The sequence below is a fragment of the Coturnix japonica genome, chromosome 2 (genome assembly GCF_054131305.1).
Source record: "Coturnix japonica strain WE chromosome 2, WE-NBRP24, whole genome shotgun sequence".
NCBI classification, from domain to species: Eukaryota; Metazoa; Chordata; class Aves; order Galliformes; family Phasianidae; genus Coturnix; species Coturnix japonica.
Genome location: NC_140664.1, coordinates 4,646,880 through 4,674,796, shown reverse-complemented (window position 1 = coordinate 4,674,796; position 27,917 = coordinate 4,646,880). Strand labels below are relative to the sequence as shown.

The 27,917-nt window shown below is 41.3% G+C and overlaps 2 protein-coding genes across 3 annotated transcripts in view; both read right to left on the bottom strand.

Annotated features, from left to right (window-relative positions):
- Window positions 1-767: 767 nt before the first annotated feature.
- On the bottom strand, window positions 768-7,245 carry LOC107310602 (uncharacterized). The gene has a single exon (XM_015856412.3). The coding sequence runs from the start codon at window positions 4,404-4,406 to the stop codon at window positions 3,606-3,608; it is 801 nt and encodes a 266-aa protein (XP_015711898.2). The 5' UTR covers window positions 4,407-7,245; the 3' UTR covers window positions 768-3,605.
- A 1,769-nt stretch (window positions 7,246-9,014) lies between these two features.
- Window positions 9,015-27,917, bottom strand: part of COL22A1 (collagen type XXII alpha 1 chain) — a 215,775-nt gene continuing 196,872 nt past the window's right edge. For both annotated transcript variants that reach the window (XM_015856410.3, XM_085536911.1), the window contains exons 53-65: window positions 27,386-27,439; window positions 26,898-26,942; window positions 26,044-26,097; window positions 24,967-25,020; window positions 23,234-23,287; window positions 20,215-20,286; window positions 18,330-18,365; window positions 17,978-18,022; window positions 17,339-17,518; window positions 15,104-15,170; window positions 13,828-14,010; window positions 13,078-13,155; window positions 9,015-12,111 (exon numbers count right to left, since the gene is read on the bottom strand). In XM_015856410.3, the coding sequence (XP_015711896.2) occupies window positions 11,924-12,111; window positions 13,078-13,155; window positions 13,828-14,010; window positions 15,104-15,170; window positions 17,339-17,518; window positions 17,978-18,022; window positions 18,330-18,365; window positions 20,215-20,286; window positions 23,234-23,287; window positions 24,967-25,020; window positions 26,044-26,097; window positions 26,898-26,942; window positions 27,386-27,439 (1,110 nt within the window). In that variant the 3' untranslated portion in view covers window positions 9,015-11,923. The remainder of the gene's footprint in view (window positions 12,112-13,077; window positions 13,156-13,827; window positions 14,011-15,103; window positions 15,171-17,338; window positions 17,519-17,977; window positions 18,023-18,329; window positions 18,366-20,214; window positions 20,287-23,233; window positions 23,288-24,966; window positions 25,021-26,043; window positions 26,098-26,897; window positions 26,943-27,385; window positions 27,440-27,917) is intronic.

The window sequence follows — 27,917 nt, the reverse complement described above, 5'->3', positions numbered from 1 at the left end:
GTTCACTTCTCTTGGCTTAGTGACCTTCAGTTTTTCCAGCATTGCTATAATCCCTTGAAAACTGAGAAGCTGAAGTTCATGCTGAGGCATGAGACATATTATTTTAGATCTACAGCAGATATAGATTGTAGCCATCTACTTTCAAAGGGAGAAAAAGTCTTTGTAACCTTCATTTTGCATAAAACAAAGTGGTGTTTTACCATCATACCCTTGAGTGAGCTTGACTGTGGGCTTTACAGACTTCAGTTGGTGGAGGATCTGCCATTTACTCAGGTGATCTCTCCAGCATTAGAAACATGTAGTTTATCTACAGTCTGAAGTACTAGTCTGTGAAACACATACATTTGTATGCTGAATTGAAGAGCTCACCGCCCTTATATATATTATTATTCTGAAGTTCTATTTGGAGCCTTTTTCACCCACTGCTTTTATATGTCATTATTGTTCTGTTGCAAGAAATCAAAGTTTTCAAAGAAGAGTCTTTGCAGTTCCAGGGTACAATGCTCTCCAATGCCAGTCTGTTCGTAGTATGTCATGGAATGAAGGGAAGTAAACATACAACTTCTGTCAATACTGAATGTCAGCTTCAACAAATGTTCCCCCATAAAGTATGGGCGGTCCAGACATACATTTAAGCCTTTTCACTGTGGGCGTAGGACATGCATCCAAGTAGTTTGCTCTTCACTGATACTAACACTTGAGGTTTTGATGATCAGATGAAAATGAGTGCTTAGCAACAATGCAGATAATACAACAAACAAAGGATAAGCAGTTTGAAATTAGATTTTAATACCATCTTAATGACAATACCAAGATATAGTTATTACTCTGTGTAACTAAGGCACTAACACTGATGCTGGAATACTACAACACTTACACACTTACTGGGGTTTCCATTTTGGGAACGTAGATTTTGAAAGCCACTAAGGGAGGTGAAGAGGCATCAGGCAGTATGATAGAGAAGGAGAATTTCTTCTTGCTGTATGACATTCAGCCTATCCAAGCTGCTTGATGGTATGGGCAAAGTTCTCTCACTTCCATTGATTTTATGAAGTTTCTCTGATCCATACAGACTGAAGAACTATACCAAAGGTGTTGACACTATTTTTTAGAGATTCCATGTTTTCATAGGCCTTAAAACTCTTTTTTAGATCAAATTATTACCAGGAAGAACAGTTGCATGGTTAATCAATATAATCGTGCTTTAGAATTCACAGAGTTATTGGAGGGAAAGGACTAGATAAAGTAAACTCTGACTGCCTTTGGAATGAGCTCAGCTCCTCAATGTGAAACTTACAGGATCCTCTGACATTGGATGATGTTGGAGGTCTTTTACAACCTTGGTGATTCTATGATTCTATGACTCTATCTGAAATGTTGTTGGCCAAAACTAAAAATGAATGCTGTGAGATGCTGCAAACTCCCCAAGCAAGCTGAAGTCTGCTTCCATTTGGGAATCACTGCCCATGAAGCTGAAGGGAAAGGAAATAGAACTTCAAAACCAAAACTTGTGCAGTGCAGAAGAGAAACAGCAAGACAGGATCTAAATGCTTTGAAAGAGGACATGAGAAACTGCCCCTCTTAACACATGGCTAAAGATGTTGACCTGGCAGGATTCAGTGTGGACGATGTAAGTCTCTAAAAAAGATCACATTTAGGGAATTTCAGTCTCACATTTGTCCCAGAACAAGTAAATACAACAGCAGACCTTGAGAATAACTTCTCAAGTCCATACAATGAATCAATAATAGAAACAGACACAAAAACCGAGTCCTTCAGTGACTTTAGTGTTGCCACCTTGATACACCCTCTATCTCAGCTAGCAGCAGCTTTAGGAGCTACTTCACATAACAGTCTCCTATCATGCTGCAAATCTCCTTTGAAAAGTAAACAGGTTTCTGATTCTTTATGCTGCCACAGAAGACCCAGACAAGCAAGGTGACATAATCCCTTTAATCTTCTGTTTCCTGTGCCACATAAATCGCCTCCAAGCCTTTTAAAAATAATTGCCTGCAGGAAAACAAAGAAAGAAACTGCTGTGGCATTATTGCATGCCCATCATTATCATGCATTAATTTACTGCTATGTGATATACTACACCTACACCAAATCTGGTTAGTAAATCACCAACAGGTGATTCTGGCTTGAAAACTTCACAGCACAAAGGTCAGGGGCAGACCCAGTGTCAGAGCACTGTACAAATCAGACCATGCCAAGAATATCTGCAGCTGTGCTTTTTTACTCAGTTCAATTTCAGCATCTGTTCTGGTCTGCTCTTCTCCTGCTGACCGAGGAGAAGAAAATGCCTGAACAACAGACTTAATGGTCCATATATCAGTGTCTGAAACACCAACAAGTCCCTTTCTCCACAAACCCTGGAAGCCCATGCTCAGAACCCAGAAGGCCCAACTGCATCCTTCTTCTTTTCTGGCAAGACAGAAAGCTGCAGCTTTCTGCATACTGGTCAAATGAAAAATAAAAGACAAATTAGAAAAAGGGCAAATAAAGGCATTTATAAGGGAAAGAGATGCTTTTGAGGAGGCAACAATGAAAAAGAGGCAAGAGCCAGGGAGAAAACACACAAGAGCAAAAGGAGATGGGGAGAAAATGCTGATGAGAGATTAAGGGAAGAGAGAGTAAAATGAAAGAGTCTCAGCAGATTTCCATAATGCCACACTGATGAAGACTTCTATGACTGTAAACAAGAATTCTCAGAAATATTCCTTAGCAGGAAGTTTGCATACTTGTATTTTAATATCTCTGCACACTCTCCCAGACATGGTAGATGTGGAAACCTTCTGCTGGGGTTGCATACTCTAAAGCTGGGCTACCCACATTCCATGGAAATGTATCACTGAGGTTTATTGCTCTGTGTAACTCCAGAGGGATTGACATGCCAGCCCCAGCTCTGTGCTGCTTCCCAGGAGAGCCAAAGTTTGGTATCAAAGCTGCTGTTCAAGAGAAGCATGCAAGAGAAGCATGATAAGATACACATTATGTCCTGCCAAAGCAGTGGAGACATCACTTGGATAGTACCTTCTGGGACCTGGACATAGGCTGCTTCTATCCATAAGCCTGAGATGATTCTACAAGTGCAAAACAGCAAAGTACTGTGGAAAGTAAAGAGATTCTGAGCCACTTGAAGCAAATCTAAATCCACAAGTCTGAATGGCCTTAAACACCAGCATAAATCTCAATCGGCACTTGTCCAAGCTCAGACTCAAGCACTGACTCAGTGTGCAAACATGTTATTTCTGTTTACAGACCACAAGGTGTTTACCTGACTCTATCCTCCCTGACTTGATATTGTTCATTTTCTCTGACTGAATGTTTGGCTGCAGCGTTTCACGAGACAGATTTATACAGCCATAAATAATGAAAAGATTATAGCTGTCCTTGAGACAATTGCTGAAAGATATACACCATCATTCAATACCAGTGTCAAAAAAAGACTGTCAGAAAAATCACCTTGTAGCAGAGAGGAAGCTTTTGAGCTTCACAGAGTGATTTCACCACATTTTTCCATCTGAAACACATTTCACTTGTGCAGATGATTTGCACAGCATAAACCCACGTCAGTCAGCTGAAGGGCTGACCCAGGTCATCTATTCTGCCAGTACTCTTTGAGATGACAAGAAATAGTCTCTGATCTCCTCGGAACCTCTGCTACAGACTTCAGGGGGAGGACTTTCTAGTGGATTCCCTTCAAAATTGCAGGAACAGTAGTTGTAACCCCAGTCCAGGTTGACCAGTTCCCCAAACCGTGGTGGTAGGGATCGCAGACGGTTGTTTCCCAGCCAAAGCGTGCGCAGATTCCTTAAAAGACAGACATCCTCGGGCAGATTTTCCAGTGAGTTGAAGAGCAGCAGCAATGTTTCCAGCTTCTCCAGCTGCCGGATGCTGGAGGGGACAGTGTGTATTTTGTTGTCACTCAGGTCCAGGAAGGTGAGGCTCCTCAGCTGGCAGAGGACTGAAGGCAGGTGGGTGAAGTTGTTGTTGGCTAGATGGAGGCTGTGCAGCTGCTGCAGGGCCCCCATTTCTGGTGGCAGGGAGCTCAGGTGGTTGTTGCTCAGCGTCAGCCTCTCTAAGTGCCTCAAGGTGCCAATTTCAGCAGGGATTTTCTTCAGGTTGTTGGAGTCCATGTAGAGGAGGGTTAGGTTTTTCAAGCAGCTGATCTCACGGGGCAGCAGCTCCATGCGGTACCTCAGGCAGCTCTCTCGTTCTGGACTCATCTCCAGGGCCTGCAGCTGGTCCAGACCAAAGACCTGAGCAGGGACTGATGCCAGATCTCTGCCCGAAATCTTCAGTTTCTTCTTCCCTTCATACTTTGGGTCATGTTCTGTGAGATATCTCCAGTGTAAGTCAGGACCCATAGATGTGCATCTGAAGGAGGTGGCTGCATTCATTCTCCCACCAGAAACCACTTGAACCAAGAGCACAGTGGTGACTGATCATTTGTTGCTTGCACCACGGGCAACTGCTGTGGCTCTAGATTGACTGTCAGCTTTCTTCTCTGCCAGGCACATTAACAATACACATGCAGAGCGTTTGGGTTGCTCAGAAACATCCCACTGAGTAAACATTTGCCTTTCTCACATGGCTTCCCTTCCAGCACTGCAATGCACACAAAACCCAGTTTATGGATGTTTCCACTTGTTTCAGGCAGTGAGCTGGTGGCAATGATCTGCTGGTATTCAGAAAGTGAAGGTGTTTAGAAAGTGAAGCAGCAGGTGGGCAAACATAAAGCAGCTTTGTTTGTGGAATTCAAGTTGGCCAGTCCCAGGGGACCGCAACTGAAGCAGCCAAAAAGATAAAGCATGTGGTAAATGAGACAAGAAGACAGACTCATAGCTGGTGCCTGGAAGCTGGCAGACAAGAAGAGGGTCTGCCCTCAGGGCAGTTGTGCCTTTTACATTAAGCAAACACAATAAAGCATCGGTTTTGAAATCTGAAAGTCCTCCTCCCTCCTGCTGAGCGTATGACCCTGTGTGACACAGAGATAGGATCTTGCACTGAACTTGCTCTGGCATATTTAAAAAGAATTTTTTATTCCTCACAACATAGCTTTCATAGGAGATGAGAAATACCAGGTTTATCCTAAGCCACTCAGCACAGCATGCTGTGTACAGAGAAGGGCATTTTCCCAGAAGGAGACAATTGTTGGTTTGAAGCCTCAGGCTGAGAAAGCCACCTCTTTTATTTCATCCTCTAATCCATAAGTCTCTCAGGTAAAAAATGCTTAGAATGACAATTTAAAATGCTTTTCATGAAGAAATTTGTTCACATTCTCCTACAAGCTATTAAAGATAGAACACAGTGCCTTATAAGCGTGGCTTGAAAAGATCTAGCAGGTCAAGTCTGGTGAAGAGTGATGCTCCAGTTCCCCACCCAACTCCAGTTCCACATCCATCAGATCTTCCAAGCCCCATGTGGTGCTGAGCTTGCACGGGGCCCATGACCCAGAACTGGCAACGCAGATAGGTGGTAGAGTTGGAGGCCCTTTAGCCAGAAGATGCTGAGTATGTAAGGATCATAATTCAACCTCTGAACTAACAATTTAGGTTCTCCTAATGGACTTTGCCCTTAGATACAGATTTTTGGTGCTGTTGCATACCAACCCTTGGCATTCAAATGCCTAAATCCTATTGAAATCAAACTCTGGATTTCTTTCAGATTCATTTCAAAACCATGTCACTAGTCTGGTATCTGTCAGTGCTAAGAGGTTGTTTTTGAATTATGAGTACTTGGGATGCTGGTAGTTTCCTTATGGAACCTGCAAGCTACTGATCTAGGACAATCACAGCTGAATGGACAACAATGTGAGCAAATTCTGTGGACACAAAGGGGTTACTCCTGTTCTTTATGATCACCATTAATGTCAGTGAGATTTTAAGGCTAAGCTACTTCCATCAGGAAGTGGTCTACATTTTACATAAAAAAAAGTTTCAATAGAGGAAATGTAATACGTTTTCATAAGTAGGAATAGGTACAATAGCTTGGAAATAAATGTATATATTGGAGATGATTATAATAACAAAGAACAAGTGATATTTTTTCACTTGCAAGGGAAAGCTTCTGACCAGAAAAAACAGACCTCATAATTAACCATAAAAATAACACTGAAACACAATTCCTACCAAAAGAGTTCTGAAGAAGTTACTGCAATGAGACACATTTCAGACTTGAACAAAAGCCATTCCAATGTGTTTCTAAAAATACATTGTCAGCTACGTTCATCCTGTGAAATACACCAAACTGCTTTGTGTGCTGCTTAAACACTCTCCACATCAAAATCCAAGCCTTTCAGACAGCATATCATACTGACCAAAGCTGTGCTTAGTGAGAAAGGCATTTCTGATGCTGGGCACTGCTCGCCATATTGAACTGTTTCTCTCCAGGAGTGTGACCCTGATCTTTTCTTTACCAAGGTGGCAAGTTCTTTTCTACTCCATCTTGCAAGACATCTTTCTTCTTAATGCTGATCACTGTCTCATTAGGAATTTCAGTGTATGATTAATGCCTCTCTGTCCCATTATTCCTTTGTTCTTTCTACACGCGGTTCATGGTCCAATAAATAAAATTACAAGAAGGAGTCCATAATTTCAACATGTGATCCATCAAGAGATCCTGAAGGATATTCTCACTCTCAGTTCACACAAACTCCAATAAGAGTATTGCCAGAGTCAACAGTCTCAAATCAAGGTGCATGATGAATTCATAACTTAGCCTGAAAATCTGTTTGGAAACCAACCTGGATAATGAAAAGTTCATCATCTCTTTAGACTTTTCTAATGAGTTGTTCACATTTCACAGGTCATAACGCAAAAATCCATTTGTGATATCTAGGTTTAAACTAGATTGCTGAGGGCAAGCATTCTTCCATTTCTTAGCTTCACCAGTACAAGGTGATGAAACGAAATTCCAGGCTCTGATAAACTCATATTAACCTACAAGAAGTGCCAAACTTAGGATGCAGGAGGCAAATAGATGGCTGATGGAACAGTTCTCCCCCTCAGCAGAGATAGATGGCTTTGCAGGGTCATCAAGGAGGACTTCTCATGTTAGGATGCTCACCCTGTGCAGGGTTGCCACAAATCGGTATCCTTTACCCTCAGCAGCATTGAAATCAATCTTACAGAGATTGAAAGAGGTGGTAGCAGATTTTTTTGGTAACTTAATGTTTTATTTTCTGTTATTTCCTGGCAAAATGACAGTACATCTTTGTGCCATAATATTGTCCATCTTGCTGTGTGTCACGGGTTACTTAGATTTACCTATGCCCGTGACAGGGGAAGCCACCCCGTGGGCCCCCCTCCCGGGGCCCGGAAAGGAGGGGGAAAAAGGGAGTGGGATAAAACAGCAACAATCTAAGGAGGAAAAACTTATTTTACTAAATATGATACCGAAATACAAGATAACACAATATAATATAATTGAGGCTAACAAATTGAACGAAACAGAGAGAGAGAGTCCCCGAAAACCGAGAGGCCTACTGTGAACTCTAGGCGACACGGCTGGAACGCTTCCCACTCCCCGAGAAGTTCAAGAGAAGAAGGAGGGCACTCCAGCCTGGGAACGAGATTATACAGCGTCCTGGTCCCGTGACTTATCATTAACCCTGTTGTTCTCTGGGATATGTAGTCTTCTTCTGTGGACTGCACATTCAATAGACGTATCCATCTTTTTTTTCGTGGTACGGGGTCCCGTCGTTCGCGGCCGAGCACCTGGAGGAGGTGATGAAGAAACTGACCCCGGAGCTTTTAATGTCATGGTTTTGTAATTCCCATAGTACCCAACACCTCGTTGTCTGTAACAGATCCATCCCCATATCAACCCAGTAGCAACATGAATCAATAAAGGTGGAAGACAGACACTTATCAGAAACTCTTTGATCAACACCAGGCTAATTCAAGTAATGCAGCTCAGACTGCTTCCGCTGATTACTTCAGGATGCTCATCCAGGAACCAAACCTAACATTAGAATCACCTAAATACAGGTGACACAGCCTAGCCCTGGGCGTGATATTCAGGAACCTAGACGTAAGTATTTCACACCATTTGAGGTATACATAATCTCCCTCAGGGACACTCACTGAAGATCTAGGATACTCCTTGGTCTCACATTGCACCTGTAAGTATTTTAGACCAAAGAAGAAGAAGGAAGAAGTTTGTTGCTGTAAGGGTGCTGAGGCACTGGCACAGGTTGCGCAGAGATGTGGTGGATGCCTTGTCCTTGGAGACATTCAAGGTCAGGCTGTATGGGGCTCTGAGCACACTGATTTAGCTGTAGATGTACATGTTCATTGCAGGGGAGTTGGACTAGATGTCCTTTAAGGGTCCATTCCAACTCAAATGAATCCATGAAGTACTCTCTTGCTGTATCTAATGCACAACACATTCTCAGATGATGATACCCAGACATGCATCAGCATCACATCCTGTTTCAGTAGCTGCCAAAAAACAGCCTGTATCAGGTTAAGGCTTGGACAGTTTTCACATTAAAAGATCAAAATTTCTCCATATTTTTCTTTTTCTTTTAATTTTAATTGTATATATATATATATATATATATATATATATATATATATATATATATGTATTTAATAGCCCAGAAAGTAAAAGATGTGCTCATCTCCCTGGCAGTTCCGTGCTCAGAGCACAGACCTGAGGCTTAGCAGCTGCTGCATTCTTATTGCATCTCTGGAACAACACACACATTTGTTTCAGTCCTGAGCAGCATCATTTTGCTTTGATTACACATTTCTGGATAAACATGTGGAACTGAGTTCAACCTTAGACAGTTTAATTATCCCATATTAACAAGAGGTGTGAAAAGGACAGCTCAGAAAAACAACCTCACAAGACTGTAATGAGATGAGCCTCTCAAAAGCAGCAAAGAAGGAAACTAATTTATTCCTTGCTACAGCTCCAAAAAAAGCTAATTTAGAGCAGTTCAGAATACAAGTGAAAATTGTTAAATAATGTAACACAAAAAACTATTTTCCCCAAATTAATCTCTTTAAAATTTTAAATTATTTATTTGACAGGCAAAATATATAATGGAATAATAGTTTGTTTGCTACAACTGTAATAATTTACACAATTGATTAAAAAAACACTCCAGCAATATCATAAAATGTGTGTATTATTAGCACCTTGGTAATATGTATACAATACATTTTCTGGCTCTCTAATGCCATCTTATCACTATGTTCCCTCTTATCATGTGGCCAGTTAAAAATATCCATACAAAAAGAACAGTGAATTCCTGGGATTAAGCCTCAGACACTGAATAAACTTCATTGTGATATACCAAATGCTTTGTTTCTGAGCCAGGAACATTGAGATGTAAAAGCCACATCCTCATCTTGTTCAAGATTGGTTAGTAGAGCAGCCACACTCATTACCTCTGCCCTGTCTTTCACCTCCTGCATCCATTGCTGCCTTGCAAGCTGTTTGGCAGACAGTACTTGGTGGCTATAAGCACCAGTCTCAACCTGAGTCTTTGGCAAGTGTCTCGTACTCTTCACTACTGACACTGTTCTTGGTAAATGTCTTGTAACTGGTTTCAGAGGAACTGGGGTTTAAGAAAAAGCAGGGAAATGGCACTCACTGAACTCAGAACACAAAGGCATGAATGGACTGAACAGGTTAAAATAAAATAGAGAATACGCTAGAGCAAAGGGAGTTAGGCTGTCTCCCCTCTTCTGGGTACAGCTGCCCACTGCAGATCTTTTAATTTCTGTTGAAGATGGTGTGTCTCATTCTCCTAACACAGACTGCTACTGGCAATGGCTTTAAGAGACCTGCAGATGAAATGAGTTATCAAAAAAAAACATAAAAGAAAAACAAACAGAACTCCAGAATGTCCTATCTCCTTTATCCAGACTCCAATGCACCATTTTGGAGAGATAAAAGACCCTGGAATTTGTTCAATAGAGCATCATTATATATTCACCCATCACATGGTAAGTCTGTGCTATGCATGGTGTATGCAAATATGCACAATGTAGAGTTTGGGGAGTTTCACATCATAGAATCATAGAATCATTAAGGTTGAAAAAGACCACAAAGATCATCTAGCCCGATTGTCAGCTCATCAGTCATCATGCCATGTCACATTAATTGGGACAATTAACATGCCTGACCTCCATAAAACCTGCTTGCTGCTATCAACAATGGTTGCCTAAAACTGAACTATAGAAGGTTGGCCTAAGGTGCACTACAGTAATATATACTATCGAGAGTTATTAAAAAGCTCTTCACTTCATGATATTTTCACTTTGCTTGATCTTTTTACAGACAGAAAGGAAGTAAAATCCAATAAAGGAATTTACTTGCATAGGAAATAGCAAAAAATATCACCACTGAGGTCTACATAGAAAAGAATTTGTTTAATCTTCTAGGGAAGAAAAGACTCCAAGGCTTGTAAATAGTCAGCTCTGGGCTTATAGCTACAGTGTCTGATTTTGAGATTGTTATAGACAGCTGTGCCTTCTGCTTGGCTTAGCCAGTTTAGATATACCATGCCACATGGTGATGCCAGCAGGGCAGGGGGCCACATTTATCTCCCCAAAAGACCAGATGAGATTTCAAAACAGATTCAGCATTTAGTGTCTACATCATATTTGTTATTCTGATCCCTCAATACAAACTGCTTATTTAGAAGAGTTTTGGAAATCTGGCTCCTTTGCTGACACACTTTCACATGTCGTCAGACTGAAAAGTGACCAGTTGTGAAAGTCTTCCCAGACTCTGTCCCCTATTTATTTTCTCAGTGAATTTCCAGTTTGATTTTGGCAATTAGCTGATAGGTAAAATGGCCTATGTCTGAGTTTTGGATTTCACTCTCAAACACAATTTGCTCAGAGTTTCTGAACACCTCTTTGTTCTGACCTTTTCACCAGAGATGAAAACCAACCTCTAATTGATCACCTCCCTCTAAAACACAACTTTTCCAAGTTATTGTCATGGTGTATCATTCAAAGCAGTGAAGTCGGGTAACACTTTGCTTCCTGAGGTTTTTAACAGTAGAAGACATTCAGTGCTGCACTGGAAGATTTCTTGAGTGAAGCAGTGACAGAGAGCTGTATGTGCATTGACAATAAAAAGCAGAACTGGCAGCCCTGAGCTGATGGAAGATAGTATTGTGGCTGTTTCAGAGGCATCTCCCTGACAGAAGGAAGATAAGCTCTACCTGATATGAACTGAACAATAACTTCACCTACTGAAGTTATTGCACAAGGAACAGTGATCCAGGCCTCACTGTGAGATTTCACATGGTCCCAAAAAATTGGCTTCTATAGAATTCAGATTCTTTTTGTGGACAGAATAATAAATGTAAAAGAGATCTTCCAGGGAACACCTTGCCTGTCTATAATTGCCTGTCCATTGTGAGCTGAGTGTATTGGAGATCTCTCCCCCAGCTTTGGCATGACCTTATCTTTCTGTCCTCTGCGTGGATGGCAGCTTAGAACACGGTCTTGTGATTACACAGTTAAAGCCCCATGCTGCACATTGCAGGATTTAATTTCAGTTTCAAGGCTAAAGCTTTGGAAAGAACCACGGAAAATAAGAAAAAAAAAAAAAAAAAGAAAAAAAAAAAGTGGTATCAGAATGGTTTTGTATGAACTGCTACACAATGCATCAACGTTGTATGCTCTTCAAAAGAAAAAGAAAAGCAAACGCATTTTTAATGTTTTAATATGCCCTGGTTTTAGAGAAACAAGTACAAACTCACATATCACATCAAAGATAATAATAATTATTATTATAATTCATAAAAATAATCTGACCGACCGGCAGCATCTGTTGGCTTTAGAAGGCCTCCCGTGAAAGAAACAAAGTTGAAGACATCTGAGAGCTCTTGGCAGGCTGGATGAATTCAAGTTTTAAAACCAAGTCTGGGGATACTCCCTGTATCCTAGGGCCCTTTGACATTGGCGGGCCTGGCAGCCAGGCTTGCATAGTAAGCACATTGAGCAGGGTCACACTGTCCATTGGCTCCCGGAGGTCCCTGTGGGCCCATGAGACCAGGTACCCCAGCTTCACCTTGAGGGCCAGGTGGTCCTGGTATCCCATCTTTGGCATAGCCAGGCTCCCCTGGGAGGCCTAAAACAAAAACATAATGCTCTTGGTGAGTGGCACCTCCAGAGTGCAGTACTTAGTACAGCAGCACAGGAGATGGCTTTACTGTCTATACTGGAATGTAGACATCACCTTCCTCAGATTCGGGTCTGACTGACATATTTCTATGAGAATATGGCAAACATGGCTCCTCTGAATGCAAGATTTCTACCCTGTATGCATAATTGGATTACAGAACTGTACCATACTCTCACCATGTTGTTGAAATTGTGCAGCTGAACAGTCCAATTAATGACATATAGTCCTCATAGGGAGGTGGAGAGAACGGGAAAGAGTCATATGAGGCAAGAGTTATTTGTATGAAGTATAATGGATTCATTGCTAATTTAAGGCAATGCAGGGCCAGAATGCCTGATGCAGCCTTTGGAATAATTTATTTTTTCCATAATTTCCTCTCCCACCAAAGCAGGGTGAAGGAAAGGATGATCGATGGCTCCTAATTACAAATTAGAAACAAAATTTATTTGCTTCTTGTTTATCAACAAAGATAAGTCTTGAACTGTATGACCGAGACAGAGGTGTTAGATAGAATCTTTTATAACGGGCTGAAGCTGCCTGGATGTCTGCATTCAGTTTGGTCACAAAAAGGTTCTGGCAAGTGCAGATAAGGCACCACATTGTATACCTAGTAAATAAAGCCTCACTTTGGACTTGTCCTAAAGCTCAGTTAACCTCTTACTGGCGTGGGTCATTGTGTTTGCCAATCAGGCTGAAAAAACAAAGGTGGCCAGATATGATGCTAGTGTTTTATTTCTTCCCTTTGGGCCACTGGCTATAGAAATAGCGTAATGCCATTATTTAAGTCAAGTTGATTATTTAACTAACATAGAAGAGACCTTTGTCTTTGTGAATGTTTTGAGTTATATATATATATACCTGATTGTGTGTGTGTGTGTGTGTGTGTGTGTGTAACATTCTGAAAAAGCATACCTGGAATTCCTGGAGGACCTATTTCACCTCGCTGGCCAATGCCAGCATCTCCTTTCTCACCCTTTGCTCCTCTTTCTCCTGTAGAGAGAGAAAAAAGACAACAATTAATTGATCAGCATTATCTACAGAACAAACTACCACAGGTCTTTTAACCTCTGAGAAAGGGAGTAAGTGGGAATGAAGACCTAACCCACTTCAATTCTGGACAAAGGTAAAACACACATTCTGCAGTTGCTGGTCACGTTCACAAAATCTGCTTTAGAAGACTGAGCCTGCTTCTGTCAAGAGTTTTGAGTACTACTTTGATGCTATTAAGAGAAGAGGTGAATACCAAGATCATTAAGCAATTTCAGCTCATTGCTTATATGTCTGCAACATCTCAATAAAATCCACCAAAGGCAAGCAAGTAAGACTATGATGCAAACTCAGGTCATAGGTATTCCCAGGACACTCAAATAGCTGGCAGGCTTTGGGATGGTTGTGTTGAAATAATAAAGGCTTTCAGGAATTTCAGCTCTTAGGGAGAAAAAAAGCAGATAAAAAGCTGAACCAATTTGAAGCATTATTTTTTCTTTAAAAATAAAGCGAACAAAATCCTTTTCAGTTTGCTTAATTTCCTAGTGTTTCAATAGAACTACTTCTCATACCACTCCTCAGGATATTCTTTTTGGTACTCAGTGCTTTCACTGAAGAACATATGGTGGATATATCCCTTTATTGGATTTCCCTAATACACCAAGGTTTGCTCACCCTTGGGACCAATGGGTCCTGGTGGTCCTTCAGATCCAGTCTGTCCAGGCCGGCCAGGCTCTCCTGGAGGGCCAGTTCTTCCTGGTAGTCCTTCTTTCCCAGGGGGACCAGGTGGTCCTGGTCTGCCATGCGATGCTTTCACATGTGCAGGTGGTATCTGAGCCAACAGATAGGCTAACTTTGCTGTGAATATAGGGGAATAGGGTGTGTTAGACAAGAAGATCAGTGCTCCAACTGATGGAAAGCTAAAAACATTGGTCCAGTGAAGTCCAAAGGAAATTTTCAGGACCACTCATTTGCTGTTGTAACACTCCCAAAGGCCATGGTAGTACCTTGCTCTTTGTAAATGATTTCAGCCTAATTTCTCCATAGTTTCATACTTCTTTTGATCATGCGTAATCCTAAGCACTTATATCTGTTCCTTCTTCAAGGAGGATCTGAACGTCCTTTTCTTTAACAGTACAGCTGGTGGATTTATGTAGAACTCAGATCATAGCTGATCTGAAAAGAAGCATGTTTCCACTGCTTCTGCTATACAGTGGGATTATATGTGGCTGCTCTTTAAGGAGAAAGCTTTCTTTTCTTGTTCTGGACTGTAGCACAAATGGACTGAAAGCCAGTGCATTTATCAGCCAATGTATCCCTCTCTGCCTGGGAAATCAGAAATTGCAACTAAGGCAGCTGCCTGTGTAAATACATCTGAATTCCATGCAGCCACACTGCTCATAGCTCTCAGATTCAAACTCTGAGCAGCCTTGAGGACTCTTTAGACACACTTAGCATCACAAAAACATCCTACAGAATGAAGGGAAAAGGGTTTTCTATGTTCTTTTCAGTGACGCAAGCTCTTGACTGCTATTAGATCGGGGTGGAAATCAAATTCTGACAACATGTAAATAAACTCCTTCAAACAAATCACCTAATTTCACCATGATCTCTAGAATGGAGGAAAATGTGCATGGATATGTTTCAGCCGCTCCAAGAGCTGTGCTAAGAGAAGCACTACAGCTCTGCAGTTCACTGTGGATGTAAGCCAATTCTGGCCTGCAATTCAGATACTTTGAGAAAAACAACCTACATCCACTCTACACCCTCTCCTTACAGTGGTGAGCATCAAATGTCATTTTACACAAATGTGTCTTCGAGATAGATTTGTTGCAACAATGCCTTCCATAAGCAGGAGTGTTTCAGGTGTCAGCTACAACACCACAACTATGGAAAGTTATCCTTCATGCTCTCACATCTACCTGCTGGCTTCTCAGAGCTGATTACTTACAATCTAGCTGCTTGGCTAACTCCTCCTGGATGAGTCTTCTCAGGGTCTCTAGAGATGGAGATTCCCCCTGGGGAGTAATAATTATAGTAGTAACACAATATAATAATCACAGCCTGGGGATGTAAAAATGAAACTTTAGATGAAGGGACTAGAGGATTGCATTTCTTCACCTAATGCATCCACAAGGATGCAGAGAGTGCTTGGAAGAAGAACATAAAGGGATTAAAATCATCCATAATTCCAATGCTGTTGGCAAGCCATGGACTCGATAGTGTAAGGAAGGGGCCTGGTCAGAGGCTAAATCATAAAGTCATGGAATCACAGAATGACTTAGATTGGAGAAGACCTTAAAGATCATTGCGATCCAGCCCCTTGCCATGGGCAGGGTTGCCACAGGCTGCCAAGGACCCCACCTGAACTGGCCTTCGTAAAATCTACATACACTGACAGGATGAGTAATAGGAATTCAGTTAGGAGACTTCTGCCCCACATAACCACTGTGGAAAACCTGCCTCTTTCTTCATCACTGCAACTTTCCTCCAACAACAGTCAGTCTACAGACATATCCATTCTTCCGAGCACATACAAGGTTCTGCATGTTTGCAAGCTGTTGAAAGGAGGCAGGGAGACAGGGCTGCCTGGTACTGGTCTGTTCTCCAAGGATTAGTGCCCTTTGTCACCACTCTCAGCTCCTTTATGTGACAATGCTCTTAAACAGATGCAATACCCACTAAAACTTCAAGATATGTAGCACTGTGTGGCCGCCTGAAAAACTGATGGAAGCATTTTTGGTGGACTAGAAGGAGAATATTTTTGGTGGAGACCTTCCAAGAACATAAAAAATGGTCTTAAGGTAATTAGACACATGACTTTGCATATTTCACGAACTCAAAGGAATTATTTTAGTTCTGTTTCAAAAATAATTTTGAACCAACAAGATCAAATATTTTCCTTTGTACAGTGATATATTTCACTTGGAAAAATTTTTCCTATTTTTCTTTTTATTAAAATTGTTCTTTCCATCTGTTTGAAAATATTTCTTATCTGCCTGCATTCTTCTGTGAATTTACATGAAAGTGTGTTTGTCTTTTTCCCCTCAGACTTAATACTACTAACACATAACAATGCATACTGTCTCCTCTGTTTACAAAACCTTTATGAAGTCTTCTAAATCAGAAGTTATTCCCCAGTAACAAATCTAGATTTTATTAAATAGCCAAGAGACATTTCAATTTTAGCCATTAAAATTGCTAATAAGGATGGAGTTGGTCCATTTGCTGCCTTCTTTACAAAGCAAATTTTGTGTGAGGAAAATATGTGTTTGATGGTGACAAAAGAAGCAATTTTGTCATTACTACTAACCACTTGTGATGGCTCTTAGTGAATATCCCAGTAAGCAAACATCATTTTGGAACAGAATTTGGAACAGTATCTTTTGACATTTTAACTCTATTAGTTGCATTAAGTCTCCATAATCATCACTGGATACCATCAAATCTCTGTTCTGTGGAGACACATAAAAAAAAAAAAAGATGTTTTGTCTAAAGTTTACCCAGCATTTACATTATTGGAGATCACTTCACTATTTAATACCCCCCTGAGGTAATCTCAAATTCATTCTCAGAATGGACATATCAGCTTCACTAATGTCAGGTCAGTCGTTGTTCTCATTCCTCTACATACATTACGCTCAGGCGCTTTCAATAGCTAGATTGTTTCCCATTAGAAGCAAAAAAGAAAGAAAAGAATATTAAACGAAAATAGGATTTCATGAATTCTGATGAGCTGACTCCAGAATTTCCAGGAATAGAGCAGTGACCTTTCCATGGCTCAGCACTTTGTTTCTCATAGCAACCGGCAGCAGTGGAAGACATAAAACCTCCGTATGAAACACTATGCATTAACACCCATATAGCAAGAAGCTTTTTTGGACTCTGGGTACGCACGGACATAGTTGCATGACCTGATTTAGGCTGTTATAGGTATAAGGAGTTAGAGATTGGCCTCCTTGGCTGCTGGTCTGAATAGTTCAGTGCTTGAAGTTTAATTTACTACCCTCAGAAAATACAGCTCTGCTTTTTATGTATCAAGGCATGGGAGGTAGAAATGCTGTCTTCCCATTGTAGTGCATACTTTCTCTGGTTTCTCCCAGCCCCACCGCAACCTTATAAGCATTTCTGATCTTCCACTATGGCAGTAAAATTACTGTACAAAGCCTTTATCTGGCAGCCTTACCCGTGGTCCTGGAAATCCTGGCTGTCCTGGGGGACCAGGAGGCCCAACTTGCCCAGTGTCCCCCGGTGGTCCGTGGGGTCCCATCAGTCCTGGATGTCCTTTATGACCAGGTATCCCAGGCTCACCTGGAGGGCCCTTTTCTCCTTGAGGGCCTTTTTCGCCTTTGATGCCAGGCTCTCCCTAAGCAAAAAGACCCTGACCTTACCACCACAAAATAAAAGGCAAACTTGTGATTTCCCTGCACTGCAAAACACAAACAGCTGAGCTGGCAGTTACTGAATACAACATCTGGTTGTATTACAAATGATCCACAAATTATTACTGACACTGAATGATTAAAGAGAGGGATGGGAAAAAAGGAGGAGAGTATAAGATCTCTACAGGCCACACCTCACTCTCAAATGATCCCTTCTCCAGCCCCTACCTCAAAACAGCTCTCTCTATTTCAATGCAATGAGCCATAGAATCTCAAAGTGGCTCGGGCTAGAAGGGACCTCAAAGATCTAGTTCCTACCTCCCTGCCACAGTCAGGGCTGCCAAACACTAAATCATACACTAGACCAGGTTGCCCAGGGCCCTTGAGCACATGCAGGGATGTGGCATCCGTAAAGAAATAACTAATAAAGCTCTCCAACCTACCCTCTCTCCTTTGGATCCAGTCTCACCTGGTTTCCCCGGTGTGCCCTGCAACAAAATAAGGGTCAGCATAGAAGAGTCACAGTAAGTAATAAAGTACATGTATTCACAATGATTCCCGAGACCTGGAGAAAATATATTTCCCTGTTGATCCCATAAATCTCTGAGATCTATATTTTTCATATATCAAGAAATCAAGCAAAAAGAAACCCAAACATTTTGATGCAACCCAGGTAGAATCCCTGTTTGCTTTTTTTGTTTTTTTTGTTTTTTTGTTTTTTTGTTTTTTCCTGAGACTGTTTTGAAACAACTGTTTTTCCAGCACTGTTTTGAAACAACTGGGAATCCAACTTACCTCCTTTCCTGGAGGGCCTTTATCTCCTGGATCACCCTGGGAGGTACAGAGAGTGAATTTAGCACCATATTGCAGACTTGGAAGACAGAGCCTACCTTTAAACCATGAGTTTTGCTCTGTGTCTAGAGCACGAGTTTTCTGCCACACAGAAGTGACTTCGAAATATTTAGCATTAGCCTACTGCTATAGGTCATTCCTAGAAAGGCACATCCTCTGATTTGTAATTTTTTAGAAGTCTGTATACAGTGCAAATGTTTATAAATAGAAGGTAAACCTATCTAAAGAACCAGCTGAGATAAGGATGTTTTATTGAAAGTGTGTTCCTTCTTTCAAAAACTGTATTTCTTTTTCTTATAGATATTTCACAAAGCTTCGTAAGTTTTACTTCAGCTGGTTTAATCATGGAGTCATGGAATTATAACATTACTACAGTTGGAAAAAAAAACACTACGACTATCTATTCCAGCCCATTTAGCTTAGGAAGTGCCAATGTTATAGCCATAATAGTCTAAAGATGTAAAGGAAGTATATTTGTTAAGGGAAGGTGTTATCCTGTATGACAGTAGCTGGATATGGGATATTGAGCCATGGATAAAGAAACTGAGCCTGAAAACTTGCCCATATTTTAAAGCTACGTAAAATTACCACAACTTAGAAAAGCACTCCATCAGGATTTTTCTTCTATACTTTGCATTTATGATGCGCCAATAAGGCAGAACAATCTTGGTATTTTAGCATTTCAGCCAAAAAAAGAAAAAGGAGAAAAAGAAGAAAAAAAAAGTCACTGCAGCCCTGAAGCACACTGCTAAAATTGTATCCACTTTCCTGTACTATGAATGGAAGGATGCATTTACCATTGACAAATGTGATCGTATCTCTAATGTGTGTATGCATACAGTGTTCTTTCCATAACCTGAAAATACACAGAATAGCTTCCACTGGGCCAGAACACATCTATGTATGCATGAGCAATGTATCTAATCACAGATGTGTGATCACATCAGCTCCAATTAGGCAGCATCAGACCCACTTGAATGTTCCTTAGGGCCACTTCAGCTTTAAATGGCTACTGCATTTGCTGCCTAAAATTAATTTTCCAGAGAAATATTTCATTCTCCTCATCACAAGACTCCCTTTTCAATCCTTAAAGTAAAGAAAAGAAAAAAAAAATAAAGAAAAAGAAAGAAAAAAGGAAGGAAAAAAACCATGATTCATCCTGTGGAAGACTCATTTCTGCTAGACTGACATGAAAACAATTACAATCTCATTTTGTCGCACCAGAGTTAGAAAGGAAAATGAAAACATTTACCTAACATTCAATCTTTTCCATCCTTCAAGTAGAATGTAACATATTTTTCTTGCCCTGTTAGGGCTAAAGATACCAAATTTCAAAGGTGTGATATTTTCATGTGAATAGGTATTATTTTCAATCACTTTGGGAGTTATCTGAATATTTTAATTGTGGTGTACCCCTGTTGTAGGTAACAAAAGAATTTTCCTGGGAACAGCAAATATCAATAACAACTTCATTATTATCAGCACTTAAAAATTCCCTATTTAGCCATTCTGGGATTCATGCAGAGACAAAGTCTGAGTAACCCCATGCCCATGTAAAGAGCACTGATGAACCAGCCCAATTAATGCAATAATACAAGGGCTGACTGACAAGAACCAGTTTCTCAAATGGGGTCACAGGTGTTTTCTCATAAGAGTAATGCTAGTCTCCACAGCCCAGTTTTCTTCTGAAGTGAGGCATATGGCTTCTGGATTTGTGAGATCTCCTGCCTATGTTTGCTACCTAATTGAAGATAACTGTCCTATCTTCATTGTCCAATACATAAAAGCAGGCAATTAGTAGCTCTAATCCATCCCCAACCATACTTACAGGTGGTCCTCGGGGTCCTATGAAGCCAGGGAGTCCTGGGTTGCCATTTTCTCCTTTGTTTCCTTTAGGACCCTTTGGACAGAAAGGAGGCAAACACTAGCAGTCCTTTCTCCAACATCTCTTTTCCAGAGCATGCATTTACAGATACATTGGAATGGGGAAATCTCACTGTAGCAGCAGGACTCCCAAAACCAACAAGGAAAGGAAGAAAGAAGAAAAGCAGATTGCAGATACCAGGTCTGTATTATTAACAAGCTGTGTGGGGTCCCTGTGAAAGGTTGATCTGGAAGTGACAGTTATGGAAGTGATAGGAGGTGTGCTCAGCAGTTACTTCTGGTGCAGTATGGCTTATAATGTGTTGGTGCAGCTGTGGAAATGCTGTGATGCACAACAGCAGGGAAGCAGTGCAAATGGTCATAAAGTTCAAATCTGAGAATACATTTAACAGACAGCAGTTACTGAGCTGCTCCTTTGCTCTTCTTTTCAGCTTCAATTTAAGAAACGTCTGCCTTTTACTTATCTCTTGTGATATTCTGCCAAACTGTCCCTCCTTCTTACAGATCAGGGCAGCTTAAATGTCAATTCAGGAAACAGATCCATTTCACATATACTTCTGATTTTTTTTAAGGGTTTTTTGATTTTTTTTTTCTTTTAACCTTTCCTCTCACAACTTTGTTTGACACATTCTAATTCAGAATGCAACTTTTCTTCTTAGAACACGCCTTTGTTTGAAGCTTGTCTTTTGCCAACAAGGAACCAAGCATGTGGCTTTTGAGTATGCAGTGACTCAAAGTATATGATGCAATGTTGAGAAAAATTTGGAGATTTCAGCGGTTTTGTTGTACACAGGCTTAAGCATGAGCACTGTTCAAGCAGTATAGGCACTGTCAAATAAAAGGAACAGGTTCCTGGCAAGTGTTGTGACAACAAGTCAGCAGTGGTAAAGCAACTCATGTGGTGGAAAAGAAACCCTCATTGTCACAATCATCTTTCTCACTTCTCTTTTTCTTCAAACAGAAATATAATATGTTGGCTTGTCTCACTACATTGCAAAGGAAATCACTGTATTTCCAGACAAGGATGGAAATAAATGGACTAGTGTACAATACACAGAAGCTCTTTTCATAATAACCTTTATGAAGGAGAGGGGATTCATTTTAATGACAGAAAAGGATACTGATGAGAAGACTGTCTGTTCTGCTGACCAATACTGTCATTGTTTCCCCTTTCTCATCCATCTGACTTTATCCTTTTCCAATGTCTTATGTTATTTTTGGAGTGTAAATCCTCTGAAGCAGAGAGTGCTTTAGTTCTGTGTCTGCGCAGGAAGCTGCCTGATGAAACTGTGGGTTACTACCTGACTATCTAGGTAGGTAATGGATCCAGAACCCTGGCAACCTTGGAAAAAACATGAGTAGTAACCCATACAGCCAAAAAGCAGTAAAAGGCAAAAGGCATAGGGAAGGGAGGTGGGCATGATAAGAAGAAATGAAGATTGAATGAGCAACAGAGGCTATCCATGTGGTAAGAGGCAATGGCAGTGGTCTAGGGAAGGCAATGAGTTGCAGCAAGGACAAAAAAAAACAAAAAAAAAACAAAAAAAAAAAACCAGTAGCAATGATTTTTGGCTGTAAAAAGGCTGGTAGAACGCATCACTTCTACCCCATCTGTAATCTGCATGCTATCACCAACCCATGCATAAAAGGTGTTGTTTACTTCTCTGTGAAATTTTAGGAGAAGACATCCTGGTAGCAAAGAATCATAGGATCACAGAATGTTTTAGGTTAGAAGGGACATTTCAGATCATCTAGTTCCAACCCCCCTGCTATAGGCAAGGACATCTCCCTCCAGACCAGGTTGCCCACAGCCCCATCCAGCCTGGCCTTCAATGCTTCCAGGGAGGGAGCATCCACAATCTCTCTGGGCAACCTATCCCAGTGTCTCACCACTGTAAAGAATGCCTTCCTAATATCTAATCTAAATCTAACTTATTTCAGTTTAAAACCATTTCCCCCATCCTGTCACTACCAGCCCTTATAAAATGTTCCTCCTCAGCTTTCCTGTAGGCCCCTTTCAGATACTGCAAGGCTGCTCTAAGGTCTCCTCAGACCCTTGTCTTCTCCAGGCTGAAAAGCCCCAGCTCTCTCAGCCTGTCCCCATAAGGGAGGTGCTCCAGCCCTTTGATCATCTTCACAGAAACTTCCTCAGGGCAAATGTCAGTAACAGTGCTGTGGCTGCTTTCTGGTACTGCAAGGGCAGAATACTACAAAGATGAGTGAAGTCTCCCTGCAATACTTTTCAGATTCCTTATGCTATGTCTTTGTTTCTTTCAGAATTTACCTGACCAAGAAGATGTAATGTCTTGGTAGGCAAAGGGAAAGAAAAGCTCTGCGCTGTAAAAGGTATGGCTGGACAGCAAGGTTCATTTGCATGGATGTGCTGAATCCTGAACAATTTTCAGCAGCAGAACAGAGAAAAAAAAAACTCTTCTTTCTGTGCTCCTTACAGCATTTCATTACCATTCTATTCTTCCACATAGGATGGCCCCAGGGGATTCATTCTGCTCCATGATCTTGGTTTACTGCCCACTACCTGCTCTTCCCCCGTGTGCCTGGGGGAGAATTTCTCTACTGCTGCTATTCCTCCATGGCAGCCTGCCAGCTCCCTGAAGCCCTCTCCTTTCTTGTGACAGCTCTCTGCTGGCTGCAGAGTCTCTGCTTGGCAAAATTAAATCAACTGGTAAAGATGAGGCATGTCAATCTTTTCTCCATGCCAGGTAATCAATCATTTCCTTTTTTTCTTCTTTTCTTTTTTTTTTATTTTTTTCTCCCAGGAATGTAGCCAAAACCCTTCTGATAATATGACCAGTCAGTGATTTTTAGGTCACTGACCTCTAACTTCAGACATTTCAACTTGACGGACCGTAAGCAGCTACATATAAACCACCCCATCCATACTTCATCAGTCACCTCTCCCTGATACAACTGATAGCTGGATAGATTTCCTTTGTGGTACTTACTGGGTTACCTGCTGGGCCAGGTTCTCCTGCAGATCCAGGCAATCCATTCTTGCCCTAGGTGAGAAGGAAAAAGGTTAGTGAAATAAAATATACTATGATCAATAGAAGTATCCACCTGCTGCTATACCAGGAGGGATTACTTTAACATTCTCCAACCTCCCCTTGTGGCAGATTCCAGAGTAAGGATCTCCTGGTTTTTTTTATTAATCCCACAACTTCTGCATCTATGATTGCATGGCTGACCACATCTCTGGATAAAATGTCAGAGATGAGGACCCAAAACCCCTAATGTGAACAGGGGCAAACTAGCACTCCTTCTCTCATTACCCTTATTCCTTTTACATGCATCCTGTACAGATGCCACTACCTACTATGGCAGCCCCATTAATCAGTGTTTGACAAACTTTTGGCATCTCCATGAAAACATGAAAACAATCCATCAACATGAAAACAATCTGCACTGGCCAACAGATACCTCCAGATCAACCCAAACCTTCTTATGTTCAAAAAATTCCTGTTAACAATGAATAAGTCACTTTTCAGATGTGTTCACCATCACCTGACTGCACTGGATTGATGGTATAGACCAGCCTTTTTTACTGTGAATATTCAAAATCATACCTCGAGCTTTTTAATAAAGAAGAAACAAAGCAGACGAGCAACAAAAGAAATTCATCCTTTGCCCTTGGCCATAGAAAAATCCATGTAGCTCTCCTCTAAAGAAGAATATGTCTCGGAATGGTGATAACTTATATTTTCTCAAACAATTTTATGCATTTCTGGCATTGTGCAGGGGCATGACCCATTAGCAAATAATGCTAGCAGTGCAGAAATAATGAGATAAATTATAAGGTACACAGAGGACCTTTCCATATGTTCCTACAGTGTAATCTAACCCCCTACCCTCCCAGCTCCCAGAGACCTGCCATCCCAGCTCCTGGAATTTCTGGCTGAAGCAGCACTTTGCCCTGATTAAGAAACATGTTGTAGATTTTGTTTCACTAGAAGATCTTCCCAAAAGGAAATCACTCTTATTATAACACATTAAAGATGTGCTCATGTTCAGCAACTGAGATATGCATTCAAATTTTGAAATGATTGAATTTTAAAAGAGAATTGAAAAGCCTATTAAATTAATACAAATAATTTCTTAGCCATTCCAGATGATGCTTTCAGAAATATTAACTGAATTGCCATTTCTCCATCGAAGATGTAATCAAACTCTACAAGTGTTCAATTAAACAAATGTTCTTTTCTCAAAGCAGTGCTTTAAAAAATAAAAATAAAAATACAAAAAAACAACAGGATAAATTCTAGAAAGTATGACAAAAAGGAAGAGTTTCACAACAGGATCTCAGATATCCCAGTAGGGGCATCTGTGACAACTGCCAGCCTTTGAAAACCATATGCAGAGGCCATGTGATAAGGAGTGATTTTCCAGTGGCAAGTCAGGAATACAAGCACTTCTGACACTGCAGTCTTGGTATAAAGCATTAAAACTATCTTTCCCACACAAGTCAGAAGCTAACATTACTTTGTGCTCCATATTAGTCCTCATCAGTTTCCATCAATCTAGTTCTAATTTGTTTTTTTCCCAAATTAGGTAGTATTTCATCAAACATCACCTGGATCTTGCATAGTATTCTTCTTCCAAACCAGAGTTCCGGACTGTACAAACATCCCCACTAAACACAGTGTACCTCCAGAAACTGCTTATCAGGAGAAAAACTTACCGGCTGCCCTCTGAGTCCTCGAGGGCCCTGAGGTCCTATGGGGCCAGTATCTCCCTAAAATGAAGAAAAGTATTTTGGTGAGTAGGAAAGATCTGATAGGGAGGCAAACAAGCCTTCATTTTAAACTGCTCCTATTAAATTAAACTGTTCACGTATTAAGGAAAAACAAGAAAAGCTTCACTGCCCCCTTCCAGTTATGTATGACTAGCCTCTTGAATTTTAAACATTTGTCACCCAGTGAGTGCAGTCTGATCACAAGCAGAACCCATTAGCATTGTCTGATGTTAAAGCTGGATTCCTCAGAGACTGGAAGTCCTTTGCTCTCTCTTAAGCAAGCCTTAAGCCGTTCCTGTCTTTCCTGAAAGGTTCCCCTAGGCCTATCTTCTATTTTTTGGAAGGGTACTTTGTACTACTTTGTAGGGTACTATTGACAGCACAACAGCTTTTCAGTGATATTAGGGGGTGCAAGGGCAAAACGACTTCCCCAGATCCCACGACAATGGCATATCAGCCACTCAGTACATTGCTGAGCAGCTGCTGCAGAATGCTGCTTCAGCTGTGCTCTCCAGAGACTTTGCTATGTGACTGCATTTGATGCTAATAATGTCAAAGAATCTGTCTGTACCATCTCTCTTTGCTCTGAGCAGTAGCATTTTATTCCATAAGTATGTCATAGATTGTGCTCCAGCTATGCATGCCGTAAGATACAGATTTTGCAGAGCAAGTGGAACGGATCCCAGCCCAGTGGGATCTTCAGAATGAAACACAGTTTGAAGAGGAGTGGCAGAAATCAGGTCCATGGCTACACAGCACAGCCTGCAATTCAGACAGTAAAGCTCTTCCTCCTTTTCCAAAGATACCCCTGATATTTACATGTCAGCAGCTAAGTGGTGAGAAAAGCCCTCAAATTTATCGGAACTCTAATGAGCTTCACGCAAATCATCCCCTATGCACTGTTGCAGTAATTTACCCTTTATTTCAGTCTCTGCAGTTGTTTTCAGGGAGGGGTCACCATGAATGATTTTTTTTTCATTTGTCAGGGAGAAGATGAATGTCTGCTCAAAACAGTACACTTACGTCCTTCCCTGGTGGCCCCTCACGCCCAGCAGGACCTGTCGCACCTGGTTCCCCCTGCAATTCAGCAGAAAAGAAAGAGATATCAGCTCAAGGTCAATGGCACACCAGTAACTCCATTGCAAGTAGTGGGGGGTTTCAACTGAGCTCAGTGAGGAATTTCTAAAGACAATAAAAGCTTTGTACATCATACGTGACACACAGCTTTCAAGAATAACTCAGAAGCATCTTCTGATAGTGATGCACAGGGCAGTACACTGTTTTCCAGCAGAATATTTATTGCTGCTAGTATAGTAACTGAAATCCACCAACACACTCATGGTATAGAAACTATTGTACTGAAGAAAGCATGAGGAGCTCCAGCACTAGACTGCTCAGTGACACTACTCCAAGCATAGTATTCTCCTTCCCTATGGAGAGTCAGCATTAATTAGGCAGAAAGAAATTCAGTTTTGTATTCCACTGTCTACAGTAAGGTACATTTTGTACTGCATTGCTCACAAATGAGAACAACTTTACATGCAGGACTTGAGTTTTGAGCTTCATTATGAATAGGCAACTAAGCCAAATGGCTAAAGTCATTTCTGAACTTATTTCTTTATGTTTTGCTCTGAACATATTCTGCATGTCTTAGGCATTTCTGGAGGAGAGCTGATACTCATTCAGTGTCTGCAGTAAGTTTCCTCACCTTCTGTATCAGTAGCTTTACAAGTAAGATGCTGTGTGGCCTCCTGTGAAAATTTCTCGCACAGGTCTGTCTCAAGTCTACCAGCTGCCTCACCTTAACTGGGAGCAGAACTTCAACTCACATCACCTTTCTACAAAGGACTATCATGTATGAAGTGCATGGTGCTTACCCGTGGACCTGGGGGACCAGTATCTCCCCTCTGTCCTTTGAAACCCTGAAAAAGAGAATTAAATAAATGATTGCCCATTACACTAACACTTGAAGCAGTGAGAATGTTCTATCTTGAACATGAACTTAATAACCTTCCCAGAAGTCCTTCTCCTCAGGGCCACCCTCTATGCACTCATTGCCTAGCCTGTATTTGTGTTTGGGATTGCCCCAACCCAGCTGCAGGACCTTGCCCTTGACATCGTTGAACTTCTTGAGATTCTCATGGGCACCTCTCAAAGTAACCAAGGTGCCTCCGGATGGCAACCTACCCCGCTTGAGCAAGTGAACGACACCACACAGCTTGTTGTCATCCACAAGCTTACTGAAGGTTTACTCAGTCTTACTGTCCATGTCACCAACAAAGGATGTCCACATCAGCAAGAGTTACCATCCCTCCATCAAAAGCTTCTTAGCTACTGTACAGAAGAGTTACAGGACTGAACCTACCGGTAAGCCTCTGGCACCCTCCTGGCCTGGGAGGCCTGGTTCTCCAGGTTTTCCCTAAGGGAAACAATCATGTTCGTGTTAATGAGAACCTCAGTTTCATCCCTGTGCTGTTGAAAACTCTTCCAACTTCTCCTCCTGTGTAACAGCACAGAGAACTATGATTGCCTGGGGTTTCTCCAGCAACATCTCTGAGCTTGCAAGGACAGTAGTGACAGAGACCTTTCCATACCTGCACTGTCATGAACATACACTTCAAACTTCAAAGTTATTTACGCCTTTGGATTGATGCACCTTTACAATGCTTTTCTTTCAGAGGGATAATGCACACAACTACAGCAATACCTGGTCAGCATGTGCAGAATCAGTATCTGTTCACAGAAATCAGATGTTCTTTTGGAAGCACACAACCTGCAGCTGTTGTGACAAGCATTTCTCCATTCCCCTCAATGACTGGGGACTTGGATTTTAACAGAAGGACTGAATCACATTGGACAAGGCACAGAAAGAGACTAGCAGTGCCAGACACTGAAAG